We start from the raw sequence: 15,410 nt of genomic DNA on the forward strand, positions 1-15,410 counted from the left end.
AGTCTTGGCTAGATACATCTCTGATTAAAATATTTTATTTGTTCAAGAATGCGCTCTATGTTTTCGGAAGGAAAAACTGCTTGAAAACAAGCTGTTTTACGCTAAAAATGCAAAAATGGCGGGAAAAGGTTGTCTTTACAATGTCATATTTCTAAATTGTGGGCACTTGAACCAAAATGAATATTATGTAAACACATCACATACATAATTGTACTAAGAAAACAAAGAATGATAGTAAAATGATGATGTTCATTTTAGGGGGCCATTTTAGGCCCTTATCATATATAGTCCTTTAAAAAAAGATTGCTAGAACGATTTTTTATAGATGTTTCCTAACATGATAATTTTTATTTTCGATTTATGCGATATACAAATGTTGATCGTGTTTCAATTTAGGTGGTATGGGACATCTGTCGATATTAAAGTAGAGTAAAGTACATTTTAATCAAAATATTTTCACCGGTTTAGAATTTTCAAATTTTACAACATTTATCCAAAATAGCTTTTAAAAGTATTTGGGGAGGTAAAAATTGTAAAACCTTCAGTGGGATTCGAACTCATGACCTACAGATTCGTAGCAAACCCTCTAACCCACTTCGTTATGTACACTGTTAGTTAACAATAATGGGGGAAAACTACTTATATAACTACTCTTCATTTTATTGTTTATTTCAGGAAACAGCAAGTCACAACATGGAAGTGTCCCATACCACCTTAGGGTTGTACACCTCCATATTGTGACGTATATCCGATCGAAATAAACAAATTAATACACGCATAATTTAAAAAAAAAATTCTTCCAAACTTGTTTTAAACTTACAGCGAAGCGAAATGGGTTAGAGTGTTAACTACGAATCTGTAAGTCATGAGTTCGAATCACGCTGGGGCTTTAATAATATTAATTTTACATTTCCTAAAAAATTGTAAAACCCTTTTTTCGGTCAATTACATGTATTGTAAGATTTGAAAATTCTAAAACTATGAAAGTATTTTGATTTTTTTGTACTTAATTGATATTGATTGGTGTCTCATACAACCTTCAAGAAAATGATTATCAGAATCAAAAAACATTAATATAAAGAAAAAACACAAAAATATTATTTACACGGTGCTCATTACAAGAATTATTTCATATTAAGCTTGTAATATACATGTACAATTAGGAAGACGGCTCCCTCCGCCCTTCAAATCCGCCGCTAAAATATCCAGTGAGTTTGAATTCTTAACATGAGTAAACGATGGATTTTTAAAAGGCAAAATAAAATTTGAAGCGATTCTACTTCAGTCTTCAAAACATATATAATTATGCCAGTGAAAAAAATAATTTTGCAGTGTTTCAGCTTTTTAGGGGTTTTTTCCATTAGGATACTCTAGGTTTGGACAATTCCTTAGATTATAGATCATAAATTGATGTCAACGATTGCGGGTACATTTTCCAAAATTTTACGGATACTAGTGAAATTCAAACTTTAGGAAACGAACTTTAAGATAGACCATAAAAATGTTCGTTATGTATCCGCTGTTAAAAGTATAACGAAATCATGACATAAACAAGTTTGTGATAAAATGTCGAAATGTGTCTTAGCCTAGGGAATCTATGTAAAACCTTATTTTAATCAATGTAGAAAAGTTACAAAATATCATCATTTCAAACTAACCAAGGCGCATTGTCTTAATTTGTCTTTGTCGATTTATTTTACATATTCTCACATTGTTTAAATGTATAAATCTTAACCAAAGATGAAATAAGAGAGAAATTTACCCCCCCCCCTTTCCGAAACGTGTTCTAGTCTTAAGGAAATAAAAGTAAGATCTCTTATATTTTTAATAAATAAAGAAAAGTTACAAAATCACCCTATGGCCTTTCAAACTAATCTGGGCTTATTGCAATAATTTGTCTTTTTCGATTTATTTTTCATATTCTCATATTGTTTTAATGTAATCTTAATTAAGATATGAAATCAGAGAGACCCCCCCCCTCCCCAAACGAAGAACTAATAATAAAATACGTTTTGGGTTTTGTTTTTTGTTTTTTGGAAAAGTTTAAGACATTTATAAACATACACTCCGTAACCCAATATACGAGTACTTGTATCGGAATATTTATTTTTTCATTATATTGTATGCAATTTGTTAAGGTAGATTTATTAATCTAAAGGCGTATAATAAAACTTGAAAGAGTTCAAAAGGTGGCGTCTGAGAGAGCGGTTTCGTGAGCCACTTTCTTTACTTGAACCGTGCACACCCGGTTTCTCCCAATACAGTTATGAAATCATTTCAGAACAGCCTGGTCCTTATATATACGCCCTAAAAATAGCACATTTGATTTTCAAAAGATCTAGCTCATTCAAGCAAAACGGCTTCTGCTAAACCGATAGACTGTGATAATTCTGTAAAAACAGACTCATATAGGGGTGTAACGCAAAAATTTCTTTTTGATGATAATAATATGCATTGACGCAGCAATATTTTGTATGCCGTAATCCTTTTTTAATGATATAAATTATATGAATAAATTACTTAAATAACCCAAAACGACGAAAAATAACATGACAGTCATAAAATGGTCAGCTTTATTAGACACTTGAATTTTGCCATGAGATCTTGTTAAATTTCGATGAATTTAAATTGAAAAAAAAAAACTATCTGTCACTGCTGGACATGTTTCAAAAGACTCTGAACTTAGGTTCAACTTAAATCTCAGTATTTCCCATCGCGGACGGTCATTATTTTCCCGAATTTTAAAAATCTTTACAAACATACCATAGCGCAGCGTTAAGAACGCGTCAAATTGATAACCGTTGTGTATATATGTACAGTCTATAGGATTGTTTAGATTAATCGAAAACTGTATGCTTGTCCCCATTATCCCCTTTTTATGTCTGGTATACAGTGATGCCCTTATGAACATTATATTTGTGCTATTGCAAAATTATGAATCAATTTTCTGAAAAACACAAAATGGATTTTTGTGTGAAAACGAACAAGGAATTTTATATAACAAATTGAACAGGATTTAATATATATTTAAGAATTTGAAATTATTACATTAATTTAGAAATTTTGAAAAAAAACCCAGGTGAGTTAGAATACCGGTAACGCATGAAATACGCCTACATCCTGAGTCTAAAACAACAACAATTTAATCTAATTCTCACAACGTGTAAGGTAAAAAAAAAAAATCAAAACCATATCAAATTTATTTGTGTGTGTAATCATTCGAAGAATGTTTGAAGCCTTTCCCTTTTTTTATGTGGATTAAAAAGCCATAAAGCACTTGTTCGATTGTTATATTTTTTCTGTTGCTTGTTTTTTAAAGATGTTTTTGTTTTGGCGATTAACGACTTGAAAGTCGTATATATGTAAATAATAAATTTCCAAAAACTCAAGTTTTGACCCGACTGGGCGTACTTTCCGATCAGAATTTACGAGAGTCACGCCTGCATTTTTTCACTCATTCAGAGGGTAGTTACGTATCTTAATGGGTTCAGTTGGATTTAAAGTTCACAGACTTTGAATTAAACAGGAGCGCAGTGGGACTGGCTATTGTGTCAACTCGGCTATACACTAAAAAGGACATTCAGTTTAAGGAGGCACATATTTCTCTCCCACCCAACCACGCATGTCAGACCCAGCCTGCAATCAGCACCAGGCATCAATAACAACATCTTTCAGGAACGTGCGCCAGTGATCTCTGTTCTGTCTGGGATTTTAATATGATCGCATAATTTTCGAGTGGCTGCTGCAGAATTGGAGTTCAATATTTCGATTTTTGTGAAAGTTTTAAATTAATAAGGTAAGTTTTTTTTGTTTTTTTTTTTATGTTTTTAGTTTGATTTCATCAATGATAAATTTCTAATTTTATTGATTAAGAAAGAGGAGGGAATGTATAAAAGCTATATCAAATAAACTTCGAAACAATTATTCAAATAAATATCATTTTGAAAATTATTAGACAGTATTTCGGTGAGAAATACAGGAGGGAAAAATCAATGCTTATTTTTTAATATATCAATATTTGTAGATTAAAAAAAGTTAAGATGATAATTATTTTTCGGCTGTACAATACGCGATGTGTTTTGTTTCGATTCGCACGATGAATATACTAGTACCACACGTAGTACATATGTACTACTTCTACTATAAACCTACTGTATTTTAATAATCGCATTACTCCTGTATACTGATGAAAATGACAATGCTACTACATGTACTTAAAATAAAAAAAAATCAAATAAATACTACCAATAATGAAAACTATATTATTACATTTCTAAATCACCCACAACTACTACTACTACTACTACTACTACTACTACTACTACTACTACTACTATACTACTATACTACTAAATGACTACACAATAGTGAATACAATACTCTTGTTCAACGAGTGAATTAATGAAATTCTTACTGCCACTGTTTCTACAACTATTATTGAATGATTTTCACAATGTCAAATAATCACTGGATAAGACTATTATGCCGGTAATTCCACAAAGCCCCCGGGGTTACGCCCTCTACTGTTCAGGGTACCGCGATAGTAGGTCAGTGTCCGACACAGACACGGTCCAATAACCCGATCTGTGCGTAAGTGACCGTATTATTTAAACCTAAAAAGGCCAATTCACAAGGTCCGCAATGGACCAAATGGTTGGTGCCATTCAGTTAAATTCACAACCCTGTGATCCTTACTGCGACAATGGAGCCCTCTCCGATGATTTTTAGTTCAACAATTTTGGTTGAGGAACCCCACCCTACATCCCTAAATGTTGAAAGACTACAGTGTTTGCTGCTATATTTACATACCTTCATATTTTTTTAAAACGATTACGGCAATAAAAATAAATCGAAATGGAATCATAGAATTTAATGTCACTCATAAAAAAAAGTTTGACTGGGTAAAAAAGATATGAATGACTAAATGAGAGATCTTTTGAATCGGGTGCTAGTGATTATTTTTTCATAATTTGTAACAGGTGTTAACAAGCCTCCTAATATGGCAAATCACCGAGTTAAAAAAAACCTGACCCCTTTTTTTAACGATATATTGAATCGCTCTGTTTAAGAGGTAATCAATGGAAAGGATCGGTAGGAATGTTCTTTACTGCCCTCAATGGCAACCTATACATGTATATAAAAGAGCAACGATACGACTCATGCACACACTATTTCTATCATTAATCACTGTACTAGTATGAAATCTGTAAACACATGATAATACCGTAGGATCTTTATTTTATAGTTAAAATACTAAAAAGTAAAAAATTATATACACACACTTCTGACTTTCAATGAACATATGTAAACAATAAATTATAGAAATATCTTGTTTTAAAATATTTTTTTCTTCATAAATTGCATGTTTCTTTTTTTTCAGATGATACTGCTGACCAAGTTAATACCTGTTTTTACTTTGATGTGCCTGATGTTTCATCTTAACACGGCTTCTACCACAGACAGTACACAGGCGGCCATCACAGCGACAACACAGACTGCTTCCACTGACAGTACACAAGTTTCTACAGCCATGGCTGCCTCCACAGAGAGTACACAGGCTGGCTCCACAGAGAGTACACAGGCTGCCTCCACTGATAGTACACAGGCTGCCTCCACAGAGAGCACACAAGCTGCCTCCACAGAGAGTACACAAGCTGCCTCCACTGATAGTACACAGGCTGCCTCCACAGAGAGTACACAGGCTGCCTCCACAGAGAGTACACAGGCTGGCTCCACAGCGAGTACACAGGCTGCCTCCACTGATAGTACACAGGCTGCCTCCACAGAGAGTACACAAACTGCCTCCACTGATAGTACACAGGCTGCCTCCACAGAGAGCACACAAGCTGCCTCCACAGAGAGTACACAAGCTGCCTCCACTGATAGTACACAGGCTGCCTCCACAGAGAGTACACAGGCTGCCTCCACAGAGAGTACACAGGCTGGCTCCACAGCGAGTACACAGGCTGCCTCCACTGATAGTACACAGGCTGCCTCCACAGAGAGTACACAAACTGCCTCCACTGATAGTACACAGGCTGCCTCCACAGAGAGCACACAAGCTGCCTCCACAGAGAGTACACAAGCTGCCTCCACTGATAGTACACAGGCTGCCTCCACAGAGAGTACACAGGCTGCCTCCACAGAGAGTACACAGGCTGGCTCCACAGCGAGTACACAGGCTGCCTCCACAGATAGTACACAGGCTTCCTCCACAGAGAATACACAAGCTGTGTCCACAGATAGTTCACAGGCTGCTTCCACAGAGAGTACACAAGCTTCTATCACAGTAAGTACACAGGCTGCCACCACAGAAAGTACACAAGCTGCCTCCACAATGAGTACACAAGCAGCTACCACAGATAGCACACAGGCTGCTTCCACAGAGAGTGCACAAGCTGCAACAACAGAGAGTTCACAGGCTACCTCAACAGAAAGTACACAAGCTGCCTCCACAGAGAGTACACAGTCTGCCTCAACAGAGAGTACAAAAGCCGCATCCACAGAGAGTACTCAGGCTGCCTCAACAGAAAGTACACAAGCTGCCTCCACAGAGAGTACACAGGCTGCCTCAACAGAAAGTACACAAGCTGCCTCCACAGAGAGTACACAGGCTGCCTCTTCAGAGAGTACTCAGGCTGCCTCAACAGAGAGTACACAAGTTGCTACTATAGAGACTACCCAAGCTGCATCCACAGAAAGTTCACAGGCTGCCTCCACAGAGAGTACACAGGCTGCCTCCACAGAGAGTACACAGGCTGCCTCCACAGAGAGTACACAGGCTGCCTCCACAGAAACAACACAGACTGCTTCCACTGATAATACACAAGTTTCTACAACCATGGCTGTCTCCACTGATAGTACACAAGCTGCAACCACACAGAGTACACAGGCTGCCTCAACAGAAAGTACACAAGCTGCTAGCACAGATAGTACACAAGCAGCGACCACGCTGAGTACACAGGCTGCTTCCCAAGAGAGTACACAGACTGCCTCATCTGATAGTACGCAAGCTGCAACCACAGAGAGTACACAGGCTGCAACCACAGATATTACACAAGCTGCCTCCACAGACAGTTCACAGGCTGCGACAACAGACAATACACAGACCGCCTCAACAGAGAGTTCACAAGCTGCCTCCACAGAGAGTACACAAGCTGCCTCCACAGAGAGTACACAAGCTGCTACCACAGAGAGTACACAGGCTGCCTCCACAGAGAGTACACAAGCTGCAACTACACAGAGTACACAGGCTGCCTCCACAGAGAGTACACAAGCTGCCTCCACGGAGAGTACACAGGCTGCGACAACAGAGAATACACAGACCGCCTCCACAGAGAGTACACAAGCTGCCTCCACAGAGAGTACACAGGCTTCAACCACAGCGAGTACACAGGGAGCCTCCACGGAGAGTACACAGTCTGCCTCCACTGATAGTACACAAGCTGCTACCACAGAAAGTACACAAGCTGCAACTGCAGAGAGTACACAGACTGCCTCCACAGAGAGTTCACAAGCTGCATCCACAGACAGTACACAGGCTGCCTCCACAGAGAGTACGCAAGCTGCTACCACAGAGAGTACACAAGCTGCAACCGCAGATAGTACACAAGCTACCTCCACTGATAGATCACAAGCTGCAACCACAGAGAGTACACAGGCTGCCTCCACTGATAGCACACAAGCTGCAACCACAGAGAGTACACAGACTGCCTCCACAGCGAGTACACAAGCTGCCTCCACAGAGAGTACCCAGGCTGCCTCAACAGAGATAACACAAGCTGCAACCACAGAGAGTACACAGGGAGCTTCCACAGAGAGTACACAAGCTGCTACCACAGAGAATACACAAGCTGCCTCCACAGAGAGTACACAGGCTGCCTCTACAGATAGTACACAAGCTGCTACCACAGAGAGTTCACAGGCTGCCTCCACAGACAGTACACAAGCTGCAACCACACAAAGTTCACAAGCTGCCTCCACAGAGAGCACAAAGGCAGCCTCAACAGATAGTACACAAGCTGCTACCACAGAGAATACACAGGCTGCCTCCACTGATAGTACACAAGCTGCTTCCACAGAGAGTACACAAGCTGCAACCGCAGAGAGTACACAAGCTGCCTCCACAGAGAGCACACAAGCTGCAACCACACAGAGTACACAGTCTGCCTCCACAGAGAGTACACAGGCTGCCTCCACTGATAGTACACAAGCTGCTTCCACAGAGAGTACACAAGCTGCAACCGCAGAGAGTACACAAGCTGCAACCACACAGAGTACACAGGCTGCCTCAACAGAAAGTACACAGGGAGCCTCCACAGAGAGTACACAAGCTGCTACCACAGATAGTACACAAGCTGCAACCGCAGAGAGTACACAAGCTGCCTCCACAGAGAGTACACAAGCTGCAACCACAGACAGTACACAGGCTGCCTCCACACAGAGTACACAGGCTGCCTCCACAGAGAGTACATTAGCTGCAACCGCAGAGAGTACACAAGCTGCCTCCACAGAGAGTACACAAGCTGCTTCCACAGAGAGTACACAAGCTGCTTCCACTGGTAGCACACAAGCTGCAACCACAGACAGTACACAGACTGTCCCAACAGAGAGTTCACAAGCTGCCTCTACAGACAGTACACAAGCTGCAACCACACATAGTACACAAGCTGCCTCTACAGAGAGTACACAAGCTGCCTCGACGGAGAGTACACAGGCTGCCTCCACACAGAGTACACAGGCTGCCTCAACAGAGAGTACACAAGCTGCAACCGCAGAGAGTACACAGGCTGCCTCCACAGAGAGTATACAAGCTGCCTCCACAGAGAGTACACAAGCTGCAACCACACAGAGTACACAGGCTGCCTCCACAGAGAGTACACAGGGAGCCTCCACAGAGAGTACACAAGCTGCTACCACAGAGAGTACACAAGCTGCCTCCACAGAGAGTACACAAGCTGCTACCACAGAGAGTACACAAGCTGCAACCGCAGAGAGTACACAAGCTGCCTCCACAGAGAGCACACAAGCTGCAACCACACAGAGTACACAGGCTGCCTCCACGGAGAGTACACAGGCTGCCTCCACGGAGAGTACACAAGCTGCTTCCACAGAGAGTACACAAGCTGCAACTGCAGAGAGTACACAAGCTGCCTCCACAGAGAGTACACAAGCTGCAACCACACAGAGTACACAGGCTGCCTCCACAGAGAGTACACAGGGAGCCTCCACAGAGAGTACACAAGCTGCTACCACAGAGAGTACACAAGCTGCAACCGCAGAGAGTACACAAGCTGCCTCCACAGAGAGTACACAGACTGCTACCACAGACAGTACACAGGCTGCCTCCACTGATAGCACACAAGCTGCAACCACAGACAGTACACAGGCTGCCTCCACAGAGAGTTCACAGGCTGCCTCTACAGGCAGTACTCAAGCTGCCTCCACAGAGAGTACACAAGCTGCAACCACAGAGAGTACACAGGCTGCAACCGCAGAGAGTACACAAGCTGCAACCGCAGAGAGTACACAAGCTGCTACCACAGAGAATACACAGGCTGTCTCTACAGGCAGTACTCAAGCTGCCTCCACAGAGAGTACACAAGCTGCAACCACACAGAGTACACAGGCTGCCTCCTCAGCAAGTACACAGGCTGCCTCCACACAGGCACCTGCCGGTAATTAAGTTCTTTTTATGGTCTCTTAGACAAATTTGAAATAATTGTTTGCTTTAGATACTAGTATATTGTTCAAACAGTTAGATCTGTTTTATATCATATAATGTAAGGCACTCGAATAGGAATCGATAAAAAATGTTTCATCCATGCAAGCTAAGCTTATGAATGATTGAATATTTTGTCTGAATGTCTCATTTTAAACAACATAGATTGACCACAGAACTTTTCATTATTTTATAATTAAAAGGAATGTCTTAATCGATATTTATTGATCAAAATTCTTTATTCATAAGTATTCTAATATTGTTGCAGATATCATTAGTATGCAGTTAGAACTCGACACTCAGACGACTGTCGATTTAACCAATGAAACTACCCAAGAGTATATCGAATTCAAAGGAAAAATAAAGCAGTCGGTAAGCTGATAACCCCTTTGTAAACAATTATGTTACTATTAATATATATGTTACTATTAATAGCACTAACAACATTAATGTTGTGCCTTTCAGCTTGAAGCTTATTACAGAAGGAAACTTGGAAACGCATTTCGTTCCGTCACTGTTCTGTCAATGAGGTATAGTATTATTTAACAAAAGGAACTTCCATATCACTATCAAAACGAAATAGAAATTTTTCGAAAACATTTAACCTTGGCATAAGAACTCGAGAACTCTTAAGAGATTTCATCTTTCCTTATGTAGATGATTCGAAAGTCGTTTGTTTGTTTTAAAGACAGGGTAGCGTGCTCGTCAATTACACACTGTCCACTGAGAGTGATGTGAAGGGAGAGGTCATTGACGCCGTCCGGGACCTTGTCCAGGGGACAGAAACTGTCAGCATTGACGGTAATGCCACATCCGTCAAGTCAGGAGTCATTCAGGCGGAGACATCTGAAAGTAAAGATATATTTTTTTATGATTATGATCTATTGTCATTAAGTTTATATAAAGTTTTATCAAGAACATGAATTTTATTTAGAGATACTCAAAGGTTGTGCATAGATATAATATTTGTTTGAAGTTTTATAACATATAATTATTGATTGAATTGTAGGTACATGTACATATAGATACTTATTGAATTTTGTTACATATTCATTACTAGAAAATTTGATTTTTTACTTTCTGTAGTTGTCTTGGATAAGGATACCCCGGCCGACAATTGCCAGATTTACACGTCTCTTGTCAGTTGCTCCGCAGACACTGTCTGTGTGATTGGGTCCTCAGGAGTACCCGCATGCAAGTAAGATGTGGTCTCGAATTGCATCATCTTAAAGTACATCATTTAAACAAAGCTATTCCGAATTCCACTATAACTTTCTTATTGATTTGGTTTTTTTTTTTATTTTCCAGACCCGTTGTCAAAAACGGTAAGTTTATTTTATGTCAGTTATACTCTAAATTCAAAAATATATCTCCGAGTGTCAGTTTACCTGTACATGTGGATAAAATTGGTTAATGATGAAGGAATTGTTGGTCACGTGATTATCTGTAAAACCCGACCATATATATTTTGACAGACAACTTTTCGCTGATCCTCGGCCTGGCTATTGGTATCCCCGTCTTCTTCGTGCTAGCCTTTATCATCGCCCTGATCTGTATACTGATGAGGAAGAACAAGAAGAGCAAACGACTGAGAGAGGAAGATGACTGGTAAGGCAATATTTGTATTATTTGTATATGGATAAATGTTCATATCTCTCTCTCTCTCTCTCTCTCTCTCTCTCTCTCTCTCTCTCTCTCTCTCTCTCTCTTACATGAATTGTGATGATTTCATACATGTAGTTTGTCTGTTCTAAATTAGAAATAAATGTTGCTCTGCTCTATACAATCTGACATACGAAATCAGCAATGTGAATGATAGAGATTACTTTTACAGCAACTATCCCATATTAATGATACTAATTACTATATGTATGATATAAACATGGTGTTCAATGTCGATTTGAATTATCGGTGTATATCATATAGGTGTTTAATTTCAACTACTAGTACTTGTACATGATTGATACTTATGAGGTAAATGATATAAGTGAGGTTTGATATCAACTAGCTGCAATATTTCTGCTAGATATACAATTTCTACTTCGAGGTCACCATTTGTTTTATTACAGAACGATAAAAAGAAGTATTATCTATTCAATATGTACATGTATTTCTTAACTAGGTATATTTATGTAAGAATATTTTCTTTCCAGGGATGCCAGAAACTACCCCCATCTCTCTCTGCCGTACAAATACGACAACCACGGGTTTTATAAACATCATTATTTCATGCCAGATAATATGGAATTAGAGGTTCTACCCACAGAAAAAGCTTTTGCAGGTAAGCAGATGTTATCTTTATGCAAAACTATTTCTAAGGTGTGGATTTCTAAGAAGTCATTTTCTACCAGGTGAACTTAATTATCCATATCGATAATGTGATGCAAATAAGTAGAAAAAGATAACTCTTTGGAATGGGGGTAATTGTGATTTAATTTATTATTGAGTTTCGACTTTCATAATAACTGTTTACTTATTTTGCAACTTACTTGTCTCAAAACAGTACTTTAGGTTAGTTTATGAGAGCAACTTCATTGTCATTTCCACTGATGATTAACTAACAAAAACAATTGCGTGTTTTATTAAAAAACAAAACAAAACAAAACAAAAAACATTTAAATAAGGATTTTAAAAAAAATGAAATTTTGTGGGTGACAGCAGTCCCTTCTGTTCTTATGATGTTTGTATGTAAACAAGTCACAGAATACACAAACAGAGTATTCGTTAAGCATGACACATATTTCAAGCCGGTCAGTCCAGCATTAAATGTTGGTAAGCATTGAGATAAAATTCATCAACCGTCGCCCAATGTGACATCCCCTTTTGTTGTTATATTTACGCCGTCACGCTTAATGGTAGCTCTTCAATTTCCAACTGTTTGTCCAGCCTGGGGCGTTTCTCTTTCAATAGCTTCTCCATTCCGTCAGAGCTAGCTAATATTTCTGTCATGAATCCATTATGATAGATTTCATCATGTTCGGGTACTTCACGGATACGCCCTGAATGTCAATTACCTCCCTGCTTTAATTGAAATTCACTGAAGCATTGAAATTTACCAAGTAGTTAAAGTTTACATCAATGGAAACGAATTCAGTGCTATCAGTCAGGGGAAACACCTTGAATAAAATAAAACGCTCCAGAATATTTTAAAAGTCTTTAATGCACATTTTTATGCACAACAGTATTTTTTTGATATACCAAAAATGATAAAAGTTAGTTAACTTTTATATCGATAAAATCCCATTTTTTTTTCCTTTAGGAAATGCACCTTGGAATGTAACAGCTGGTTTTGAACAATGGGACGAGGTAAATATAAGATACACATTGTTTTTTGATATGAAATAAAATCAAATATTGTATGTGTTTTCGGTGTATGGTCTGTATACACATGTATCAACTTTAAAAATAAATGAGAAATAAATAGAGGAAAAAATCCAACATAATATGAATTTTAAGTAAATGATCTGTACGAATACAAACGTAATTCTTCTATCTTCAAGGTTGTACATGGATTTGTATTAATCATTTTTAAAAATGATTCATGAACAAAATGTACACAGCTGTGGTTTCTGACTATTGCTCAATTTCTTTATTACAGTATCGAATGCCACGCCCTCAGATGTATAGATCCCCGCATCCTGTTTTTGTGGTGAGCCATTTCATTTAACTTACCTACTTTACGGTCAATGTTGTAAATCTTCAACAATTTAAAAAAAAGTACTTCACTCCTGAGTCCTCTCCTACGAAATATTTGATATGTTTTGCCACGAAAGGTAGAAAATGTCAGTACAATTTTATAATAGAGTAATCGTGACTTTGAAATAAAAAATGACATCAATTTGTGATAAAATCAACACGAGTCTGAAGCGATATTAAAAGAAAAGAAAGAATGACTCCATGCTCATATGTATAAAAAAAAAAAATACATGCCATATTCAGCTATCTTTTCAACAGGAACTGAGGTTAAATCAGTACACCGCGTGTTTGGTACTGAAAGTGAAAGTGCGTTTGTCATTCTCTGTCATATAAAAAGTAAAGAATCTATCCTAATATGAACGTAGAAGGGATAAGGATAAACAGTTTAATTTGTCGAGACCTAAATCAAAAGCATAAACCAAATCTTTAATACCCTTTCCGTACGCATACTAAAGACCAAAGCAAATAATCTTGGATAAATACTATTCATAACTGAATAAATCTATTGAGTAAAATTTCGAAGTTCGTATGAATTGTAACTTTGTTTTGTAAAATGAATTCTTATATAGTCGAATAAAGAATTTGAAATCTTTTTGAGTTTCTGTATATTTGGTTTTATTCTATTTCAGAGTGACACGTAAAACGAATGCAAGTGCATTGAATTATATCAGAGTGCGTCTCCGAATGAATGGGAAGAGAATATATGATACTCGGACTCATCAACGGATCTCAAAGTCTGCCAATGGAATGTTTTTCCTACTTATTTATGAGTTAATGTTTGATTTTATTCTGTAACCATAGTATAAGTGTTTCGACGCGAGCGAGATCTACGTTCAAACCATTCATAATCAAAATGACGTCATGATGAATACATGTGTGGTAATGATTGCACAATGGGGGCCAGTTTCAGCCATGAAATCGTCTTCAACATTCCTAGAACATCATACGACGTGTAATGAAAATCAAAATCATCACAGAAGTTACATATTGTGGTTTCACCTTATACTGTATGTTTAAAGCGTTATCCGTATGTCTTCCAATGACATTCCATTCCCTGCCGGGGACTTATTCAGAGATCGGGGTGTATGCTTTAACACACGACCATATTGGCCAGTTATATAGTCTTCTACAAGATTGATATAAGGGTTTTAATGAACCCCTAGTTCTCAATTTGGCTGCTTATTTACGAAGCCGGGATTGAGTGTGTGCTATGCGTATTTATAATTTTATACCATGTTTCAATGCAGTACTTAGTATAAGTGATCATTGTTGTTAGATAGTGCGTTGATAAGGGCTGTTGGCCCTTTTTGTTTTCCAATATTATAATGATTTGTTTATATGCTAAAATGTAATCAAATGGTGTTCAAAGGTGACTTCAAATATGTTCATCGACAATGGCTCTTTTATACCCAATGTATACGTAAGCAGGCATTTATATTTATCCCATGTTGGCGTGCAATCCTGTTTGATTGTTATATATATTCATATACTGTACATCGATTTTCTCAATTTATATTTTTATATGTTTTATAGTTAATTTATATCATTAAAAATTATAAAATATGCACGTATAATTTTATTCCTTTTGTTTTTTGTTTAAAAATTTTATCTTCAGCAAACGGTTCAACAACGTGGCTATACATGTACATACTATATATTCCATGGACAAAGTAAAACGAAAAGTCAGTAGTAGGATACATGTATTCTCAACAGTTTAATCATTGTCATAGTCCCTCAATGCAAACCATTTCGATTTACACAGCTATCAATTAAATGCGGTAGATATGTCTGACAGCAGCTGAAGATAAAGTAAAGGATCGAAGTCCAGTAAGTCGATTAATCATTCTGAATTAACAAAAATCTAACTTCCCTTTATTTACTTTACAAAATAACATTTTGTTCATCGGGCTTCATTCAATTTGAAAGATGCGTATTGAATGGATAGGTGTTTTGTGAGTGATTGACATGACGTTGTTTTTAATTAAAATTTAAT

General features: G+C 38.0%; 1 protein-coding gene across 1 annotated transcript; it reads left to right on the forward strand.

The window, feature by feature from the left end:
* Positions 1–34: 34 nt before the first annotated feature.
* Positions 35–14,984, forward strand: LOC128191356 (pneumococcal serine-rich repeat protein-like; the record flags this gene model as incomplete). Its single annotated transcript, XM_052863425.1, has 12 exons — positions 35–202; positions 5,381–9,677; positions 9,990–10,093; positions 10,187–10,251; positions 10,410–10,573; positions 10,808–10,919; positions 11,030–11,046; positions 11,197–11,329; positions 11,875–12,002; positions 12,981–13,027; positions 13,320–13,370; positions 14,047–14,984. Coding segments are annotated over 12 exons (5,298 nt in total), but the record flags the coding sequence as incomplete, so codon positions are not given.
* Between the last annotated feature and the right edge of the window lie 426 nt (positions 14,985–15,410).

The sequence above is a fragment of the Crassostrea angulata genome, chromosome 7 (assembly GCF_025612915.1).
Source record: "Crassostrea angulata isolate pt1a10 chromosome 7, ASM2561291v2, whole genome shotgun sequence".
NCBI classification, from domain to species: domain Eukaryota; kingdom Metazoa; phylum Mollusca; class Bivalvia; order Ostreida; family Ostreidae; genus Magallana; species Magallana angulata.